This window comes from Saccopteryx bilineata, chromosome 3 (assembly GCF_036850765.1).
Source record: "Saccopteryx bilineata isolate mSacBil1 chromosome 3, mSacBil1_pri_phased_curated, whole genome shotgun sequence".
Taxonomy (NCBI): domain Eukaryota; kingdom Metazoa; phylum Chordata; class Mammalia; order Chiroptera; family Emballonuridae; genus Saccopteryx; species Saccopteryx bilineata.
In genome coordinates, this window is record NC_089492.1 from 6,094,424 (window position 1) to 6,116,828 (window position 22,405).

Below are 22,405 nucleotides of genomic sequence, written 5' to 3' on the forward strand. Positions count from 1 at the left end.
ACCATGTGTACAATTACTCTGTTTTCACGTAAATGCACATTCGTCATCTGGCTGTTGGATATAAAATTATTGACACGAACACATTCAATTATGTAAATGAATGATTGATTTGTAACTAAATGCCATTTCATGCCAATAAATTTATTGACACAAATTCATTCAAGCGCGGGCTGTGAGAGGCTGGCTGCCACCAGCGGGCTGTCTGGGAGGCCGGGCTCCTCTAGGGACCATCAGGGTAGCAGCATGCCATTAATTATATAATTTTGAGCAATTTACATTTAATTCCACTAATGGCTCTTCATTAACTGAAGGCATTTTGAGATACTCCTGGCAAATGAAAAGAATAAAGATGTTTGCTGATTGAACATGTGCAGATCACCCAGCTAAGTGATGGATGAGCCAGGGGTGGACTCCTCCATCTGCAAATCTGGTCCCTTGGTCATTTCTGTATGCCTGGGGCCGGGACAGTTTTCAGTAACAACAGGTGCTCAGTGACTCTTCTTTGGATAGAGAAGGAACAAACACCAGAGGGATAATGGAGAAAATCATAGCTGTCCCCATAACTCAGGACATCACCTTGAGTCCACAAGTGCTTTTTTTTTAATCTTTTTATTTTTTACACATGACTTTGATGGATACATTCTGAGATAACACGGTTTTGAGACAAATTCTAAATTGCTTCATTTCCAAAATTTATTTTGGTTACATCCACGAGCAATCCATCTACTAATAAATAAATAACATTTAGATGCCGCTGCAAGAAAAGCAATCAGCACAAAGCCAATACCATCAGTAATCCAGAACAACTCTCGTTTCCTGACAAAAATCGATTCACGGCAAAACAGTGATTACTGTAAATATTTATAGTTCTAAAAGGAAAAGCTCCTCCACCCAGCTTTTCAGTGACTCGTTCCCAAAGGAAAGACTGTGAGGGGCTCACCTGGCCACCTCTATCTAGGGATGAGGCCGTGGTGGGCGTGTCCCAGCAGCCCTGCCGGGTCTTGGGTTTGGCTCTCTGGGGGTGTGCGGGAAAAGCTTGGGTACATCCTGGATGGCAACACGGTGATGTGTGAATGGGCAAGGAGAGACCAGTTCCACGCCTGGGTCTTCAGAGACTTGCGGTGTGATCTCAGAAAACACATAACCTCTCTGAACACTTCCTTTCTCATCTACAAAAGAATGATAATCCTATCTGTCCAGTTTAATCCCTCGCTGGGAGGGTAAAATGAGGAGCGGGAGAGGAGAGATCTCTCTGAATGTGTATTTAAGGGGCAAATTTGGGGTCTTAGCAGGACTCCTTATATCCCAAGAACAGGATTAGGGGACAAGGCAGAAAGGCTCCTGAGAAATCAGATGCCACCAACCCGAAGATCACTGGCTACAGTTTTCCTACTGAAAACAAGTGGTAAGAGGGAATGAGTATGTTCACTCAGCAACAGGACTGCAATAGATGCTGGAAAACAAGGGTGACGAGGACCCATGTGATGCTTGTCCTGTGCTCAGGAAGCTCACGGGGACGGGGCTGTGCCAACGGGTAGGTGTGACGGGTGTGGGGAGTGCAGCCAAAGGTGAGCAGGGCTGTGGGGACACAGGCACAGGCTCAGGACAGTCTGAAGGAGAATTTCCTTAAACTGAGCAGCAATGGAGGGGAGGTTATTCCAGGAAAAGACACGAGAGGCAAAGATGAGCACTGCAGGGGAGCCATAAAAATAAATCAGTGTTTCCCAACCCTCTCACTTGAAGCTTTTACATTTTTTTTGCCTTGTCTCTGTACCATGTGTGCATTTTCTTTGACTAATTTAAAAGAAATGGACATAGTTGTACTTAAAAAGAAAACTTTATATTACTACCATGAAGAAAAAATAACTACCACCATTTGTTATGAATAGAAGGAAACCTTAAAATAGAAGCAACACAAACTCATGAATTTCTTCAATAAATAGCTGTCAGGCTCAGTTTTAGTTTCTGGAGCTAAAGGGGTGACCAAGAGGGACAAAGGTAGGCAGCTGAGAAAAAATTAATGTCATATAGTAACACACAGCATGTAGAAAATAGAAAGTGACTTTGGAGGGTTACTTTTCAGGGGATGGTCTGGGAGGACTCACTTGGAAATGTCATTTGAGCAGAGGTCTGAAAGAAATGGCAGCGCTAACCACTTTAAGATTAAAAAAAAAAACCCACCCTGAAAACAGTGTCATTACATCTCAACCAGATACTGTTGCTTGAAGGCTGTGTGAGACAGAAGCAGGAAAAGACGCAAGTGTCAGAGGTGTGCTCACACCCAACTGAGACTCTGCAAGACAATCAGGAGGGTGGGGACCGCACTTTCCAAGGCGGTTCTGGGTTAAATCTGTCTGCATGGCCTCCATCAAGTCTGGTAGCTCCAGCAGAAAGCATCTCTCTTTGGGAGACGCTGCAACCTGAGAGAGAGGCAGGCTGTGATCATCCAACTGACACTGGTGCACTGAGACCAAGAAAAGTTAACTTTCTATCCCAGATTACGTCGTTAGTAAAGGGCAGAACTGGGATTCCAACTCCCAACTCTCATTCCAAGTCTAGCCCGGTCACAACACACCAGGCGGGTCCAAACACGGTCTGGCAGGTGGCAGACGTGGGAAGACTCCCCATCCTGCAGTCCTGATGCCAGGCCGCCCGAGAGCCCCTTCCCAGGCGTGGTTCAAAACGTGGAGCGGCGGAATCAGCGGACCGGGATACAAAGCCAGGCCTCTAGCGCGAGCATGCGCAGTGCCCCCGACTCGGCCTGGCCTCGCTCTGCGCAGGGGAGGGTCACACGCGGCTGACGTCCGCAACGTCGGCGTCAACACCCTGTGAAGAGGAGGGCGAAGACTCCATCCGCCATGTTGGATGCCGCAGATTCGCCATAACCTCGCCGGCTCTTTTCTTAAAAAAATAAAAATAGAAAGCGAAGCATCAGCGGGGCGCCCCGCCTTCTCGGTGGACCCGGGAGGGGGCCCGGAAGAGCCCGAGGCTTTTTTTTCCTCCGCGGTGGGGGCGTTGCCATGGAGACGCGGGAGGCAGGTGAGCCGGGCTGGGGGTTGGGGTGGAGAAGAGGTGGGGGTGGGGCAGGCGCGCCTCGCGACGCCGCTCCGAGCTTGCAATCGGGAAGAAGCGCGAAGGCCGCTGGGCGGCGGAGGGATCCGCGGCCCGCGGCGGAGAGCGGACGTAGCGGCGTCCTTCGACAGCACGCTCAGTCGCTGGCAGTATCCCGCCGCCTGGGGTTCTTATTTAGGGGGGGGGAAAAAAAGTAACAAGGTTGCTAGCGGAAGAGGTTAGGCAGGGCACGCGCGTGCGCGGTCCGTTTCCAGGACAACGGGTTCGGCTGGGACGCGCGCCCGCGACGGATCTCCAGCGGCCACAGATGCGGGCGGTTCGAATCCAGGCGCTGGTAGCTCTGCCCGAGTGGTTATGCTTCCTTGCCTGGCTTCAGTTTCCTTCTCTGTGGATGGGTATTTCCATTAGGCCCACGTACTTGGCCGGGATGCTTTGAAGGGACAGGGTTCATTTGAGCTGTTGAAACCAAGTTTTTTTGTGTCCTGTGCAATAGCGTTAATACTGGTAACTGTAACATGCTGTGCTTTACTACAATTTATCCTCTGTAGGCTGCCAGCTCAGCCGGGGGTCTTGTTCCACACCCTTTAAAGTTAAGCACAAATGTCACCTCCTCCAGGCAGCCCTTTCAGATTTCTGACTTCCCAGCAGCAGCAACCTCTCAGGTGGCTGAAGGCAGTGGTGTCATGGGCCTTTCATTTCACACCGGGTCCAAGTCCCTTCACCTTGAGCTTGGCGTCCTTCGTTGGTTATTAACAACAGCTTCGACACCCTAGCACTGACCTCACATCTTGCTGCTCAGTTCTCCCAAGAACTCTTAACTCATGTGTCATTTACTGATGAGGAACAAAAGTTCAGAGAGGGCAACTTTATCCAGTTTTAAAATGGCAGGAATGAGGCTTTTGGAATCCACTTCCTCCAATTTGGGATGAAATCCAAACTCCTGCCCATAGTAAGTGCTCAGGGTATATTTGTTGAATGAAGCCATGGATGTGCTAATAATGCCTCACCTCCTGCCCCTTCCAGTCTGGTGTCCATGTAGGGCCCGGCGCCCTGCAAACTTGATGTCACTGCGGCTTACCCTCCACAACTGTCCCTCTCCGAACCCACTGATTCGCACTGACGCAGCCACAGGGAGTGTCCGGCAGACACCCGGACTTTATGTTTGCTGGTTGTTTGGTGCCCCTCTCTTGACCCGCAAGGGCACCTTTCTTGGCCTGAGTTCAAGCCAACAGTTTTGGATGGTGCCCTACACACGAGGTGGAGTGGCTTGAGGTTGGCGGGGGCCGGCTCTTAGGTGGTAAGCTAGCCGAGCTGGCCATCCTGGGAAGTGGGAGATTTTTTACTGGCATCGTCCGTCCCCTTCTCCACTGGCTTCTCCTACACACTAGGCAGGGGTAAGGAGCCCTTCAAGCCTTGGTCCTGCCCTCATCCCACCATTGTGTGTGATTCGGGCAGGAGTGGTGTGTAGTGACAGCGTTTGGATCCTTACCCGTGAGTGGTGGGTCAGGGCGCTGAACTAGCCAGGCGTGCTTTCTTATGTCGACATAGTCATGTCCAAACCTGTGGAGGATTTTTATAACCATGTATTTGAGCCAAACAGGATGTGCCTGGAAGCAAGATTTCAATGGACTGTGAAAAGTGCTTTCAAGAAATGACAGTCTTCAGCTTCTTGGATGCATGTGGAAGTCAGGAGGGAATGTAAGGAAGTCATGTGACAGTGTGGGAAAAAGCAAGGCGGGGGTCCTTACCAAGATCATGTGTTCTTTTGGGGGCAGTCAAGCTTTAAAAGGATGGGTCTGAAAGGGGCATTTCAAAGGTGTGTTTAGAAACAACGGACAGGACTTGCTTATGGCAAGATGTCTGTTACTAAAACAGTTATAGGTCTAGGGCATAATTACCCACCTTGACCCACAGGAACTTTTTTTTTGTTTTTAAAGACTTCATTTATTCCATTTTTAGAGAGGAGAGAGATAGATAGAGAGAGAAAGAGAGAGAGAGAGAGAGAGAGAGAGGAGGAGGAGCAGGAAGCATCAACTCCCATATGTGCCTTGACCAGGCAAGCCCAGGGTTTCGAACCGGCGACCTCAGCACTCCAGGTTGACGCTTCATCCCATTGCTCCACACAGGTCAGGTAGCACAGAAACTTTTAACAAATTTTATTTATTGATTAGAAAGCTAGACAGACAGACGTCATTTGTTGTTCCACTTATTTATGGATTCGTTGGTTGAGTCTTGTATGTGCCTTGACCGGGGATCAAACCCACAACCTTGGCTTTTCAGGACGACGCTCCAACCGACTGGGCTACCCAGCCAGGACCTCCAGTGAGGAAGATCAGAACATCCCGTGAGGTTCCTTTCCCTAGAACTTCTTTTTTATCCACACTTAAAATAACCACCCCTCCTTGATTTGGTGCCCCCGCCCCCCGAGTCATTCAGCTCCTGCTGATAAGACAGAATGAATTGCGCACCTTGCCGCTTCTGCAGTTGACTTAACAGTTTTTAAAAAGAAACCTGCCATTTGTAGAAGGTTCCTTCACTTTCTAGCTATAATGAACGAGAAAAAAAAAATCATATTTTTAAATGAATTACTGTCAACCTGTGGCCAGCTAATTTCTGAAGTTTCCTGTTTCGCTTGGTTACAATTTAGGAGAGGCGGTGCAGGAACTAACAGGGTGGAGTGGCTTGTGGTGGGCGAGGGGCTCTCAGGCGGTAAGCTGGCCGAGCTGGCCCTCCTGGGAAATGGGAGATTTTCTACCAGCGTCGTCCGTCCCCTTCTCCGCTGGCTTCTCCTTCTCCTTGTAAAATGGTCCTTGTTTCTCTTCTTCCCTTACTTTGTCATTCGCATAACTTTTCAGAGATGGCCACCCTTAAGTAGAGTTGAGTTTCTGCTTAGGGCAAGGCAGTCAAGACTTTGATATACTAAAAAGGATCTCCTTAATTGTATCTTTGTTTTAATAGATAGTTTCATGCCTGCCACCTCTGAAAACCACCCCATCAAGATGGGCTGATTTAATTACGCAGGAGGAATTTAGCCTGGAGTTAAGCTTTCTCTCTGTTCTCAGTTGTTTATTCTGTCCAGTTTCCCCTGTGTTTAAAATTTTCCAGGGCACATGTCAGCTTTAAGGGCTGGAACAGTTGGGAGGGTGGAAGGAACCTGTGCTCTGGGCCCAGAGCTGTGCCGCTCACCAGGTTCCTCACTGGAGACAAGTCTGGGACTCTTGGAGCCCTGCCCTCCTGCAGGACACGGAATCCTGCCCGTCCCCTCGCCAGAGGCAGGCGTGCTCTTCATGCCTTCCCTGCCTGGACCTCATCTCTCCATCTGTAGCTCACTATCTGGTTTATTTTATAAAAGAAGAAAAAAGCGAAGCAGGTTTCTTTGTTTGTTTGTGACACAGAGAGAGAGAGAGACAGACAGATAGGGACAGACAGGAAGGGAGATGAGAAGCATCAACTCATCCTTGCGGCTCCTTAGTTGTTCATTGATTGCTTTCTCATATGTGCCTTGACTGAGGGCTACAGCAGACCGAGTGACCCCTTGCTCAAACTAGATGAGCCCACGCTCAAGCCGGTGACCTTGGGGTTCTGAACCTGGGTCCTCTGTGTCCCAGTCCGATGCTCTTTCCACTGCACCACTGCCTGGTCAGGCAAAAGTAAAGCACTCTTAAATATTTATTACAGGTTTGAAGTGGCCTCCCCCGCCCACCCCCCCTTTTTTTCCAAGGAACATAAAATATATAGATAATTGGGTTTGCTGATGAAAAGGTCATGCTTATTCCTGTAAAAACAGGGGTTTTAAATTGGGCAGCGGACTTTCCTTGGTTTGTTTAAATCATGTTAACAAGTGGAGCTGCAGCGTTGAACTCTGGAATCTGGCACCTTTGTGGCCCAAACTGGATCTGGGCCAAGGCAGGAAGGGCAGAACATCTGTCAGTTTCCTTTTGGGTTATTTCCCCTCGAGCTTTTGTTCTCCAGGTGGAGGCCCTGTGAGAAATGCCCACGCGAGGGGCACGGCCAGGGATAGAGTTGAGGGAGGGGAACTGTCCGAAAAGGATGGAGAGACACCAGTGGGTAGAGACACGGTTGGGATGTGACTGCTTCCCAGCTTGTGTCCAGGGCTGGGGTCACAGGCAGAAGAGAAGCCAGGAGGGCGCTGTGCCCTTGAGCCCTGCTGGCCCCAGGAAGCCGGTCTTTTAGAAGCCTGAGAGAAGAGTCCTGATTTGGACGTGTGACATTTGGCTTGATGGCTCTGTTGCTGGTGGAAGTAAGGCTCTTTCACATGGTTGCAGAGAAAGCATTTTGGGGCCCCCCTCATGGAGAGTGAGGTGTGGTGGTAAGAGTTATTGGAGGTGGAGCAAACACAAAGACTGGCCCCAGGTGCCGGTGTCTCACTGATGACCAGGTGGCCCAGCTCCGTCCCCTGTGGAAGGAAGGAGTCCAGCCTTGCCTTCACCAAGCCCGGAAGGAGGGCCAGGGTCCAGTGATATGTCGTTACCCGACCCCAGGGCATTCAAAGCTGCTGTAGTTTGGTTTAATTGGTGACAAAGCTTAGTCCAGCTCAGTCTGTGCCCCCATCCAGCTGGCCTAGTCTCTGTTTCCGGCTGCGCTCTGGCTGCTCTGTGCTGTGGCTCCCAGGCCTGTGCTTGGAGCCCGACCAGGCTTGGGCCTGCAGGGCTGCAAGGGAGAGAGAACTGCCTTTGACCGAACTAACCGTGCTGTGTGTGGAGATGGGCCTTCATTAAGCTTTGACATTACCTCGGGCTTGGGAAAGAGAGGCTTTCAAACTAACCGGTCTCCTTCCCAATTCTTCGTGGGCTTGTGCTGGGGCCTTCTCCTGTCCATTCCTGTCCTTTTCCCCGGCTGGGCACCTCCCCTTCCTGGTCACCGTCGTGGCTTCTGTAGCACGTGTAGCACATGGTCCAAAGCTCTATCTGCCTGGTGACCTGGTCTCTGCTGTGCACGTGCTGAACTCCGTCTGCGAGTCTCAGCGTCTGTTGCGCCTGTGCCAGCAGAGGACTTTCCCCTGTCCCTCCCTCGGTGGTGCCAGCAGAGGACTTTCCCCTGTCCCTCCCTCGGTGGTGCCAGCAGAGGACTTTCCCCTGTCCCTCCCTCGGTGGTGCCAGCAGAGGACTTTCCCCTGTCCCTCCCTCGGTGGTGCCAGCAAAGGGATTTCCCCTGTCCCTCCCTCGGTGGTTCCAGCTAATGGCCGTTGTCCCCCGGGGAGACCGGAAAGCTGATTTTCCCCTTTGGTGGAGGATGTGGCTTTCCTCCATGGTGTCCGAAGCTGTAACTTCCAGACTTACTCAGGCTCAGTCGGTATAGCTGGCTCCCTTCTCTTTTGTTAACTCCTAGCTGCCTACAGTCCCCCTGGCCTTTGTAGGTCCCAGCCTGAGCGGTAGGGTGTGACTGGGACATCCTTTTTCATCACTGTCTGTATCTGAAGTGAGTTCCTCAGCGAGCCTGCCCAGTGTGTGTCTGAGGGTTCCTGCTCTCTGGTGCTCCAGCCGGCCCTCCTGAGTGTGCTCTCTCTCCCTCTCTTCCGTTTTCTCCTGCCTTTTCTTCTGCTGCTCTTAGTCATGGAGTTCTCTCTGTGTCTCTGACCAGCTCTGGTGGCTGACTTACCGCCACGGTCCCCAAAGGGTGCTCCATATGTGCCGGCTGTCAGGGGGAGGTGTGAGCAGTCTGTAAGTGGGTGGTGTGAATAAGGGTTCTGCTGCTCGAGACTGGGCATGTTAAATGTTGGTGCATTTCTTTTTTTAAAAATTTTTTTATTTATTGATTTTAGTGAGAGAGAGAGGAAAGGAAAGAGAGAGAGAGAGAGCATGAGAGAGAGGCATCGATTTGTCGTTCCGCTCATTCGTGCGCTCATTGGCAGGTTCATGCATGTGCCCTGTCCGGGGATCGAACCTGCAACCTTGGTGCAGCGTGATGACCCCCTAAGCACCGGAGCTCCCTGGCCAGGGCTTGGACCATTTCTTAACGGAGGAGGTCTCAAATGTCTAACGTGCCCTCTCCTTCTCTTCAATGTTTGAGATTAAATTGCAGACATAGTGTCCTTTTACCCATGCCTCAATATTTTCTAAAAACAGGGACTTTCTCTCATACGACCACTTCACAATGTGAGATAGGAACAGTGGTGCAGCCCTCTGCAGACGCCGTCAGCTGCAATGCATAGCTTCATCTGGTGCCGTGCTAATCATTTTATATAAAGCAAAAGGAAATCCGGAGTCACACACTGCAGTCAGTTGTTGTACCCTTTGATTTTTCAGTCTGGAGCATGTCCTCTGTCTCTGTGTCCCAGGACAATGATAATTTTTCAGACTGTCCTTCCTTTGGGCCGGGGTGATGTCTCCTCACGATTACATTCGGGTACTGCCGTTCTGGCAGGGATGCGGAGGAGTCAGCGATTTCTCAGCCGTCTCGTCGGGGAGCAGTCTTCATTTGTCCCGTGGGGGCAACGCTCCATTTTAGGGGGTCCGGTTTTTCTCACAGTAAAGTAACAGTTTTTCTCCTTTGTAACTAAATGTCTCCTGATGAGATACTCTGTCCGATACAAGGTGTACTTATCCTGTATCTTCAAACTTCCTTTGCTCACTAGCTTTTTGGAGACTCCTGCCGGAATTCGTCCCCATGACCCTGGTTGCTAGATGATGCGTTTCTAGTCCCGTCCTGGCTCCTGCATTTGCTAACTGTCTCTGTGAGCACAAGCGTCCTCTTTCCTTCCTCTGTTTCTGTTACCAGGAACTCATGAATTCTTATTTTCGTCCATGGTGTATAATACTTTACCGTTATTTAATTTGATACTCAAGTGGCTCCATATTTGGCCGTTGGAAGCCCCTTTGCCAAACCCTCTGTTCTTTGAGCACCTCCTTACTTTCCGCACTGCAGGACGCGCCTGTCTGAGTGCTGGAGTCAGCAGCTCTGCAAGGCTTGTGTTGGTGCAGGCTGGTAGTTAGAAACCAAGGTCCGGAGCGAGGTGAGCTTCTTGTTGCCGGAGTGTTCCTGTCTCTCAGCCCTCCTGGCAAACACAGCCGGGAAGCAGACGCACGTGCGGATATAAAACGCGGACACGGACACGCGCAGGCGTTTACACCTGCCCACACACAGCTATGTCTCTTTCTACCCGAGGAACCATTGACTTCATGTGGATCTTCCCAATCTGATCCAACAGCTCAGGGGTTATCCTGCCCTCTCCCTGTTCCACATTTACAGCTCCTTGTTCCGACAGTAAGAAAGCTGCTTCCAGTAACCGCCGGGGAGTTACTTGTTCACTCAGCCCGAGAACATACTAAAACTAGTTTCAGAATGCTGCCCGTCTCTGTAGAAAGGAAGCCTGCTAGCTAGAGTTGAGTATTTAATTACAGTAGCCCCCCCTTATCTGCGGTTTCGCTTTCACAGTTTCAGTTGCCTATCCATGGTTGCCGTGGTTCAAAGATATTAAAAGAGAAAATTCCAGAAATAAACAACTCATAAGTTTTAAACTGTGCACCATTCTGAGTAGCGTGATGAATTCTCCCGCTGTCCAGCTGGGTCCCAATGGTCCCTTGGTCCACGTCTCCAAGCTGTAGACACTCCCACGTGTTACTCAGTAGCATTCTGGTTATCAGATCGACTGTCATGGTATCGCGGGTCATCCTTACTTTACTTCCTAATGGCCCCAAAGAGCCTGGGTAGTGACGCTGACAACTGATATGCCAGAGAGAAGCTGCAAAGTGCCTCCCCAAAGGTTAAAAGTCCTCAATTTAAAGTACAGCAGAGGGAATATTGTCAATAATATTGTAATAATTATATATAGTGCCAGGTGGGTGCTTGACTTACCAGGGGGAATGCTTTGTAATTTATATAAATGTCTAACCATATGCTGTATGCCTGAAGCTAATATAAAATAATATTGAATGTCAAGTGTAATCCAAGACCTAAACAAATAAAAATAAAAGTCCTATAGGAAACATTTGGTGGTACAATGAAAGCTTTCTCTTTGGAATTAAGAATAAAATAAGAATGCTTTCTGACGTCTATTCCTATTTCACATTTTATTGAAGACGCTTGCCTATAAGAGAAATATATCAAAGATGTGAAAATGGAAATAAACAGATACAGTTTTATTATTTGCAGAGAATATGATTGTGTATGGAAAAAATTTGCAAGTAAAATATTAGAATTCATTAAAAAAAAGTTCTCAACTCAATAAGGGAAAAAAGTTGTATGCTGAGGTTCTAAGAGACATGTCGGAAGGCGTCTTCTACCTGTGAAGTTGTGAAGGAAGACGGGATTCAGGGCTAGTTCTGCCGTTGCACCTCCGGCTGCGAAAGTTACAGGCACAGAGCTCGGTGAGTGCGTCAAGTGGAAACGGTGTTGAATTTGAGGGTGGGAGGCATGAATTGAAGATGGGCTCCGATGGATAGCTGTGTGTGGTGCCACAAAGCTTTGAGCCTCCACGGAGGCTTCAGGAGGGGACCCCCTGAAACGAGTGACACCCAGTCACTTACTGCACGTCAGGGGCAGTGTGACGCCGACTCGGCAGTGGGCTTGCCATTTTATCGTTTCACATCGTCACAGCAAGACCCACAGAGAGACCGGTGAGTCCCGTACAAAAAGATGTTTCAAGAGAGAGAGACCACATCTGCATAACGTTTGTCACAGTATATTGTTATATTATTCTATTTTATTATTAGAATAATATAACAATATACTGTAACATATTATTGTTGTTACTCTTTTTTTTTTTAACTGAGAGAAGGGGAGACAGTGAGACAGACTCCCATGTGTGCCTCAACAGGGAGGGATCCACCTGGCAACCCCTGTCTTGGGCTGATCTTTGAATCAACCGAGCTATCCTCAGTACCTGGGCTGTGGGAGAGGAAGGGAGATGGGGAAGAGGGAGGCGGAGAGAAGCAGATGGTTGCTTCTTTTGTGTGTCCTGACCGGGAATTGAACCTGGGATGTCCATGTGCCAGGCTGATACTCTGTCCACTGAGCCAACTGGCCAGGGCCTGTTGTTACTCTCTTACAGCACCTAATTTATAAGTTAAACTTGATCAATGGTATGTATGTATAGGGAATAAACCGTATCTATGTCAGGTCTGTTTGATACTGTCCATGGTTTCAGGCATGCACTGAAGGTCTTGGACCGCCCCCCCCCCCCCATGGACAGACAAGAGGGGCTACTGTGGGTCTCTTTTTCTCATAGCCTGAGGTGTATGATGCAGATACCACCTTCCAAAGTTGCTAGGTTTGCCTTCCACTTTACTTCCATTTCAGTGCCCTTATAGGTCCTAATTTCAAATCGGGTTCCATTCGTTTTTTTGTTTGTTTGTTTTTGTATTTTTCTGAAGCTGGAAACAGGGAGGCAGTCAGACAGACTCCCGCATGCGCCCGACCGGGATCCACCCGGCATGCCCACCAGGGGGCGATGCTTTGCCCATCTTGGGGCGTCGCTCTGCCACAATCAGAGCCATTCTAGCGCCTGAGGCAGAGGCCACAGAGCCATCCTCAGTGCCCGGGCAAACTTTGCTCCAGTGGAGCCTTGGCTGCGGGAGGGGAAGAGAGAGAGAGAGAGGAAGGAGAGGGGGAGGGGTGGAGAAGCAGATGGACGCTTCTCCTGTGTGCCCTGGCCAGGAATCAAACCTGGGACTCCTGCACGCCAGGCCGACGCTCTACCACTGAGCCAACCGGCTAGGGCTCATTTGTTTCTGTTTTTATTTCAGGGTCCCCCCCCCATGCTTGTTTACTTATTTGTCTTTTACTCTCTTTAAGTGTATGAATTCTCAGAGTGAGTTTATTTCTTGTATTTTAGTGAAAGGAATGAATTTTGGTTCTCTTTTTGTGGGAGGCGTAGACCTAAGAAGAGGCGGAGATGGCCCGAGGGGGTGCGTTCCCAGGGAGGGGCTGACATCCGGGGCAGGCGGTGGAGTGGAAGCAGGGTGTCCCCTCTGCCTGGCGCCCTGCTCGCGCCTGGACTCTGTTACCCCCGAGCATCGCTCTTCCTTCCCGCCCGCCCGTCTGGGTCTGGTTTCTCCTCCTCACCGCCGGTCTGGGAGCACCGTCATTCCTGCTCTGTGGTCAGGAGTTGGAGGACCAGAGAGGTCAAGTGCTTCCCCTCTGCTGGCTGGTGGCCGGTGGCCGTCCCACCCTGAGGCGACCTTCCTTCCCTGCACACACACCACCTTGTTCTGTCAGGAAGCCCGAGTGAAGAGGGGCTCAGTTCCATATTTCCCAGGCCTCTGTGAACACTCTGGAAGTGATTTCATGTCATAGGAAATGCGGCATTTCTCTGTTTATAGGTGAGTATCTTTATTACTCGTAACATTGATCTCTCGGCTTTTAACTGTATTTTGAATGATATTGATAGTTTTGGGGCTTACTGTCTTTTAGGGGAGACAGAGATGAAACAAACACACCATTAAATATATGATTGCGAATTGTGCTAATTTTCTACCAAGGTGAATATGGGGTGGGCGGCAAGAGAAGGTTCGGGAGCTGTCCTGTAGGGAAAGCTGTCTTCATCTTTTCTCTCTGAGAAAGTGAGGGTGGAGCTGAGGCTTCAATAATCAGGCTCCTGTACTAAAGAAACAAGTTTGAGAACCAGAGAGCAGGCACCTGCCGCTGGTTCTCTCCACTTCGCAGAATTTCAGGCATGCGGCTCGGAACTAGGTCCCTGAGGCCAGTTCTCCTTTGCCCTTTATTTCCTTCGAGGGGACATGCATGTGAATGGACCTGCTGCAGGTCACTTGGGAGACACCCCTCTCTGAAGAGGTGGGGGCTGTGAGCTGAGCTGGAGACCACGGGCACCCCCAGGGCCAGGGACCTGTGCGGCCGGGCTGGGGACCACGTGCACCCCCAGGGCCAGGGGCCTGTGCGGCCGGGCTGGGGACCACGGGTACCCCCAGGGCCAGGGGCCTGTGTGGCTGGGCTGGGGACCAGGGCCAGGGGCCTGTGCGGCTGGGCTGGGGACCACGGGTACCCCCAGGGCCAGGGGCCTGTGTGGCTGGGCTGGGGACCAGGGCCGGGGCCTGTGCGGCTGGGCTGGGGACCACGGGCACCCCCAGGGCCAGGGGCCTGTGCGGCTGGGCTGGGGACCACGGGCACCCCTGGGGCCAGGGGCCTGTGCGGCTGGGCTGGGGACCAGAGCCAGGGGCCTGTGCAGCTGGGCTGGGGACCGTGGGCACCCGGGGCCAGGGGCCTGTGTGGCCAGGCTGCAGCGTAGAGGACCTGGGAGTGAGGCTGGCGATGCCTCCAGCGCAGGCCTTTGGGAGGAGCTGGTCTCACCGGGTTCACCCTGCAGCTGCCCTAGCAGGAGTGGGATCTGGGGTCAGGGCGGTGGCCTGAACCTCAAAGCTCCCAGCCCTGCAGACATTAAGTGGTAGCTGCCCAGAGGCAGTGAGGATGAGGATCAGGTCGGGCTATCTGCCCACCCCACCCCGGCCCCAGACGCTGGGCTGGCCCACTGCCTGGGAGCCTGGGCATCGTACCTCTGCGCCCCTTCCAAGACCAGAGTCTGTGAGATGAGACCACACATAAAACTACAGTCGCTTTAAGTTATTCTCATGAAACAAAATGGAATTATTTATATTCCTGGAGGGAGGGCCTGTGCCTTATTCATTGCTGAGCATGTCTAGCACAGCATGTGATTTACATTAGGCATTCATTAAGTGCTGAATTATGAGATTAATAAGCATAAGTTAAAAATTACAATAATTTTTTTGAATGGACCAGATCATACTGGTAGACAATGGAGGGGGTGGTGGTGGGGTTTGGAGAATTTTTCTCCCAGTGGCTCTTGTTAAAATTTAAAGCTCTCTCCTGTAATTTGAAAGGACCTTAGACATGTTTGAATATTAAAGGGCAGTTCTTTCTCCGGGGGTTAATTTTCAAGTTCAGAACATTTTATAACTGAGACCAGACTTAGCCTTTCATAATAAATAAAGTGGACATTTGAACATGGAAGAGGAATTTGCATGTTTCCGACAGCTGCCTTCAGTCTCGCCCGGGCTGCTGTTTTATTTTGTCTCATTCAGTTATGACCTCGGGAGCCTGGGACAAACAGCCAGCTTGCAAGCTTGCGACAGTAATAAGTGAAAGCACACCTCTCTTCTGCCTCTGCCCTAACAGTGTGGACGGAGACTCAGGCTGGTGAGTCCCGAGTTTCCTGGCTCTTCACCTTCAGAGTTAGGAAGAAAGATGCATCAGCCACACAGAGGAGCCGAAGGAAACAGCGACAACACTGGGAGACGCAGGGCCTGGTGGCGATGGTGGCCGTGGGCGTGGCTGTCCTCTCGCGTCCACTGTAAGACGGGAGAGAACTCTGCACATTGGAAAGTTTTTCACATGGACGTGATCCCAGAGACACGGTCCCTTTAGAGGCCAGCTGGGTCATTGCACAGGGCAGCCCTGAGGTCCGAGGGCGGGGTGGGGGCTCCCCACATCCTCGGCACTTCCCACACGTCTGCCAGGGGTCCTGCCGGCACGTGGAGGACGGGGGCTGCTCCCCCTCACACAAACCGGCTTGGGGTGCTCCCCGGGGGAAGGCCTGCCCTTCAGCGGTGACAGTGTTAGAGGCAAACCTGCTCTGCTGTCCAGAGTCCTCCCTTTGAGAGCGCCTCAAAGTGACTTAGAAGAATCCTGCCAGGTTTCGACCAGGAGGGAATGCGGACGCATGCAGTTGAGAGGCCGCTGTTGGCCCAGCCTTAGTTATAGCTGAGCCCCTGGCATTCCGCACGCTCGTTTGTTAATCCCCTTTCAGCTAGTGGGGGGCGGGGAGACACTCGCGGGATCTCTCCCTCGTGTTTAATAAAAACGTTCACTCTGTGAGCTGGCGACATTGGTGCGTCCATCAGCGCCGTAGAGATAGATGGTAGTAAGAGGTCATTAGGTCGAACTTTATTGGAACTGCTGCCCCTGAACCTCAGAGCTGGGAGGGCACCATGGAGATTACTTGTGGGTGGGAGGCGGGGAGTGGCAGGGCAGGTGCCTAGGGGCCCCTCCAGGCTGTAGGGCAGGCAGGCGCTGGGCGGGGCTGTCCCCACGTCCTTGTGTTGGTCCAGGTGGCTCTGTCCGCCATCCTGTCTCCACATTGGCCTCTGGATGAGGCTTGAAGACCAGGTTCCAGTTTAAAACATTTGAGGGCCACTTCTGATGAGGTCTCCTCATCTCTCAGAGGAGGAAACTGAGGCCTAAACAGGTTCAGAGACTCACAGTATCTGCACACTGGAGGTCAGCCGGCCAGGAGTGGGGGACCCGGGCCCTGACTCAGGAGGGTGCCGCCTGCTGCCTCTGGGAGGATGGTGCCTTGGCTGTGTGGGTCACGGAGCTGGGCACGTCACATTGACGGTGTCCTGCAGCCCTTCCACAGCCCCGCACGACAGGGACACGGACACTCAAAAGGCCGAGGACACATGCCAGGGTCACAGGGGCTACAGGACAAAGGTGGGCCCTGGCCTGGGCCGAGGCTGCCCGTCTCTCTTCACCTCACTATGTCGTTTTAAATAAGAGATCCACTTGTGAGTCAGAATCCACTCCTCCCCATCCATACCTTCCACTTTAAAATCCACTGTTTATATTTTTAAAATTGGTGTATAACTTAGATGTAGAAAGTGTATAGGATAGACAGCTCCATCATGTTCAGAAACTGAATTCACTGTGTAACCAACTAGAACTCCCAGCACCCCAAAGCCACCCGGCCCCAGCCCCCCACCCAAGGGGAACCCCGTCCTGATTCAAACAGGGCAGAGGACCTGTGTGTTTTATGACCCATTGTGAATGGACGTGCCCCAGCCTGAGTCAGGCCTCTTCACCGGCATCATGTCTGTCGCACGGAAAGGGGGGTGTAGGTCGGAGAGCACCTTAACAAGGTTTGAAAATCACCTGTATGTGGGTTGAGAACTGGCCAAGCGGCGTCTGGCTGTGATGGGGACAGAGCCTCCGTGGTCAGAGGTGCAGTGTGTCTGACTCCCCTGCTGGTGTGGCCAAGGCCGGGCTGCCGGGACAGACCCAGGACAGCTCAGGGTGCAGCATTTCACGGGGTGCACCTGTGGGTTGGGACCAGTGTAGCCTGGGCGTGCTCCTTCTGTATGTGGCAGTCCCCTGCTGTGTGACTGTGCAGTCCCCTCCCTGGGCCCAGTTTACTCACCTCAACACGGGAGAGCAGCCCCTCCCTCCCTGGGTGAATGTGCAGGTTGAACGGGTGGCTGTACATCGCGGCTTCTAGCAGAGTTAGGAATGAGTGCCTCTTAGCCATCTTTCCACTGTGCAGGCTCAGCCTGGGTAATGGCTCCTCCAGTGGCTGGAGGATGTCATGCCCCGATTGGTCACCAGAGGGAACCGCTAGCACGTGTATGGTGGCCGCCCGGGAATGAATGAGGGCCCAGGCTTTCTGTGTTGGTAACAACCAATATCTTTGATTTTTTTTTGCTGCAAAAGCTGTCTGCTCTGTGCATGGTGGTCTCTGCTCCCCGGTCCTGGACCTGTTGCCCAGCTGCGCAGGGGGCGTGCTCATGAAGTGTGTGGCCTGGCTGAGTTGGTAGCACCCCACTCTGGCACCCCCGTTTTCCAGCTCACTGCTGCCCTGCAGTGACCCCCTGTAGTAAGTGATAACACGCGGAGAGCAGAGCCCGCCCTTCGGTGTAGCTCCTCTTCTGAGTAGTCACCGACTGTTTGCAGTGTCCCTGGAACCATGGTCAGGGGTTGGCATTCTAATTGATCTGGCTGGGGCTGCTTGGCAGCTGGCTCCCTTTGGGCGCCCCAGCTGTCTGCTCCTTAATACAGGGCTGCCGCTGCCGATGGCGGTAGTTGTGCTGACGGTACCGTTGTCTGCTGTGCCGCTTCGCGGGACGGGACAGAGGGAGGGTCAGGAGCAGTCATGGGTGAGACGGCCTGTGTGGACAGGGGAGGCAGTGATGCTGTTCTCCTGCAGGGGGGGGGCGGGGAGTCTGGGTGCCACTTCCAGCCCTGAAGACTTGAAGATTTTTCTTCCCATGGCCGACACGTGGGGATTCTAGAACCTCCAGCTCGGGAGCCCCTTGCCTTTCCCTGCCCGGCTTTCCCATCACAGGCTGTCCGGGAGCTGGCAGGGTGCGCAGCTGACCCACGGTTCCATTCGCAGTTCTGCGGCCTGGCCCTTCAGGACCTGATGCTCACACCCACCAGGGAGCTCATCACGTTGTGCATCTGTTTTGTTTGTTTTGCGTTGTGTATCTCTTGTATCAAGAATGCCTTTTCCCCATTGATTCTAAATCTATCTCACTTCTGGTTTAACTAGTTCATCCCTCCCTCCCTCCCTCCTTCCCTTTCTCGCTGTCTCTCCTTTTGCCCTCCCTCCCTCCTACCCCCCCTTTCCTCTCTCCTTCCCTTTCCTTTTCTTCTCATCTGAAGGTTACGCACTTTTATTTATCAACCTCACCTATCGTTATGAGAACAACAGGTAGAGCCTGTCATAGTGTCCCCACCCTTCCCTTGCCACCCAGTCAAATGTCTAGTCAGCCTCAAAGAGAAATACAAAAAACTCAGCAGGCAGGAGACAATTTCTTTAGTTGCCAGTGTTTAAAAATCAGGAGATTCCGCCTCTGCGCTCCACGGACGGGACCTGGGAGGTCGCCGCTGTTCCCTGTGTGCGCGTGGGCTTTCTGCGTGCCGCCCTGAGCTCTAGTGGATGGGTCTCCTGCGGGAGAGCCGTGTGCCCTTGCCACCAGCTCAGGTCTCTGAGGACTGGAGCCGCCGTGGCTCTCCGTGGCTGCCACGTGCTCCGGAGACACTCTGGTTTTCCTGCCTTACCTTGAATCGTCCCACCTCTGCACAAGGCTCTTTGGGGCCGAGGCTGCTTCTGCTCTGCCCCACGGGCTGGCCGTAGCAGCTCCCTCCTCCTCATTGCCCTGCCGCCAGCTGTCTCGCCAGCTCCTCGGCTGTTTCAACGCCTCCTCCTCCAAGGAGCCTTCCGGGGGGCCTCTGTGTCCTCCAGTGCCCTCCTGCAGCAGGCACCGGGGGGGATGTTCCTGTACAGACACAGGCACTGCCACGTGCACGGGCACCGCTGCTGTCCCCACCGAGCGTTTGCGCTGCGTGTGAGCTGACCAGGCAGCTTTGGAACCTACAGGCCCGAGTCTGATCCTGGGAGGCAGGTTATAGTTTCCGCATCTAGAAGGGGGCGGGGTCACGGCATCCTCACGGCTGACTTGTGCAGCTGGCTGCGCAGCTGGCACACTGCACGCGGGCACACACCTGAGAGGACTCCTTTCACATTGCAGATGTGTGCATCTGCTAGGACGGTTTCAGCGAATGGCAGTAAAGCACCTTGTTCCAGCAAAATCAGTGTATCGGACCGCTTCTGACAGGGGGAGCCCGCGTCTTAAGGAAGGGGGGCATTTTCCCTCTCTCACGGGGGCTGTTGGGCTAGCAGCAGGCCTGCTGTTAGGATTAACTCTGATACGGTGCAGCACCTCTCTGGGAATCTGGAAACGTTACTGAATTTCATCGATCCAAAGACTCACGTTGTCACATCTGTAAAATCAGGAGGCGCCTTTCGATCAGTGAGATAAGAAGTCAGTGCCCCTTAGGTCACCTGGCAGTGTTTTCCTTACTGAGTGGCATGTGATCGGTGCCTCTGAAGACAGGTGTCTTCGATTTGAGGAGATGCGATGATAAAACCTATTTCGTGGGGTCGTGGTGAAGATGAGACGCGCCTGGCATGAGCCGCGCCCGGTGTGCGGGCTCACGGAGGCTCTGATGGGTGCACACCTCCTTCTTGTTGGCCGTCTTCATCTTCGGACCCCGTCACTTGGTGGTGACAGCGAGTTTTCCGTAAGTGTGATGGTGACGATGACTGTGATGACATTATGGGTGGCATGTCTACTGCTGGCTAGAAGTTCTCGAAAATAAACTCAGTGGGAGGAAAATGTTTTGTTTCAACGCAAGCCTCTTTTCCCTGAAGAGAAAGAAGGGAAAACGTATTTTAAATTGTACCAAGCTGCGCAATGTGAGACTTGACTCTTGCCGTTGGACGTGACAGCAATCTGGTTCCATGTTGTTAAAATACGTCCACCCCTGTTGGGAAGCCGCCGGCTCTCATGAATTTAATAACTTCGGGGCAAGTGAGAAACAGAGCAGGAATTCAACTCCAAAAGAGTCTGCCACCCCGCTCCTCTCATAAGCTCGATAATTTAATAGGGTCTGAGCTTTGGCTGTTGAGCTCCCCTTGAAGTTAATCAATCCCAGTAAAACACAGTCACACAGCAGAGAGGATGATTTATACTAATCAAGGGGAGGAAGGGACCGATTATCCTTTTTTAAAGTTCTAGCTTTTAAATAAAGTAATTTAATAGTCTGGTAATGTAGCATTTTATCTTCTGTGGTTACTGATAAACGTGTGGCACAGCTGTAGTCATCAATTGATGTGAGACTTATTGAGTGCCTGCCATGTCCTTAGCGGCGGGATTGTTAAGGGGCAGATGGCTTTGGGCTGGGCGGGGCTCCCGTTTTAGGTCGTGCCCACGGATCAGGGGTAGCGCATCGCCCCTGCATCCTGAGACCTGGGGAGGGGTCGCTCCGGAGCAGGCCAGCTCCGGCTGACAGGTGCTTCCCGTGCCTGGAGAACAGGGTGGGACCTGTCAGCTCCCACTGACCTGGCCCAGAGTCCAAGGGGCCCAGCCAGGCTCCTGGGACCTCCGAGCCCATTCCAGTTCATGACCCCCAGGGAGGAGGGGTCAGAGGGCCTCATTTGTTCCTGGGTCCCCAGGCAGGGTGACAGTAAGCAGGTGGGGCTTCAAGAGGTCACAGACAGGACCTGGCTGACTGCAAGTCAGAGTCCGGAAACGGGGACTTGTTTATGCAGTTATTTTAAGGTTTTCCTTTTTCCCAGTACAGAGCGGCCGATTGAAAACTGGCACAGTGCGTGCACGTGCTCTCTCTCTCTTTCTCTCTCTCTTCCTCTCTCTCTTCCTCTCCCTCTTCCCGTTTTCTTCTCCCAGACGCATTACCTTGGCCTCTCTCTCCTGAGCTCCCAGGGCTCTTCTTCTGCCTCCCTAACTTGTTCCTGAGCCCACGCAGCCCAGCTGGCTCACTTCTCCTACCTCTGTGACTTTCTAAATAAACTGTCTCTTATAACGTGAAAAAAAGAACACCTGGCAGATAATTTACAGGGACTGAGTACTGGAGCCCCAAACTCCTGTGATTGTCCTTGTGCTGAACACGTCGTTCTCCTTTGAATCCTTTTGTTCAGGACGAGCGCACGGTTATTGGGCCTAAAAATGCACCCAGATTATAGCCTCCTCATCACAATTAGCTGACAACGTAATTCTGATATTTCAGGCTTTCAGATACATTTTTTCGTATTAGTCTGCTAGAAAAAAATGAAAATAGCTGCTCTGTTGTTATTTTGGCGGGTTAACAAGCCTTAGAGTTGGAGTGGGGGTGCAGCCTGACCCTGCACTGCTTGCTGTCCGCATGCTGCTCTGTGAACATCGTTGGAGCCGTGCCCTCCTCACCGGTCACAGGCCGTGAGCCAGAGGGTGCAGCGTGGCACTGCGGAGACCCTGGGCGGGGTCAGGTAAACCTGGGTACCGCCTTGACCCTGCACTTTGCTGGCCGTGTGGCTGAGGGGAGGTCAGCCTCTTGGAACACCTGTGGCAGGTGGATAATAAGCCGTGGCTGGCCGTGGCTTGGGGGGCTGTGTGACCTAATGCGTGGAGGGTGGCCCGGAGCCCACGTCTGGTGCAGCCTGGGGTTCAACTGTCCCGCCAGGACCGCACTTTAGCTCCCGGCTGCTTTTCACTTGATTGGTCAAGCGCCTCCTCTTGGAAGCCTTCCATGCATGCCAGCCAAGGATCCCTGCCTCCCCTCACTCACAGTGTTTGTTGTTTGCAGCGTACTTTTGGCTCACACAGTTGTTGAACAAGGCGGGTGCCAGCCCTGGGGGGGTGGCCTTGAACACGACATTGGCCTGGCCCGAGCAGCTCCAAGCTCGTCGTCCGTGGGGACTGCACCCTCACGGCCGTGTTTATGTGGCACCTTGCTTTGTAGACGGTCTAGCCATCTTTACAACCTTTAAAACATGCACAGACTTATTGTGAAAAATACATAAGTGATTTAAAAAAAAGAGGTTAACAGCCAGGATTTTGGTGCATTTCCGTTCAGCCTGGCTGGCTGTTCTTTCGTCCGTCCAGTCATGAGTAGTGTCTCCCCGTCAGTAACACAATTCTGTTCATACCAAATAGTTGTGTATCCTGCTCTTTTGCATTTAACATTTGTTATGAGCATTTCCCACGTCTTTCAACATTCTTTGAAAATACGGTTTTCAGTGGCTGTGCCGAATTTCTCTGTGGGGGTGGTCACGGTTTGCCCCCTGCCG

The 22,405-nt window shown here is 52.2% G+C and overlaps 1 protein-coding gene across 2 annotated transcripts in view; it reads left to right on the top strand.

Moving 5' to 3' along the window:
• Nucleotides 1-640: 640 nt before the first annotated feature.
• The window catches only part of ZFAT (zinc finger and AT-hook domain containing), a 139,514-nt gene continuing 117,749 nt past the window's right edge, over nt 641-22,405 (top strand). Inside the window, exon 1 of one of the 2 annotated variants that reach the window (XM_066265616.1) lies at nt 641-3,039. In XM_066265616.1, the coding sequence (XP_066121713.1) occupies nt 3,021-3,039 (19 nt within the window). In that variant the 5' untranslated portion in view covers nt 641-3,020. Of the gene's footprint in view, nt 3,040-13,270; nt 13,353-22,405 lie in introns of those variants that run through there. The other variant, XM_066265617.1, reaches the window with a different exon arrangement.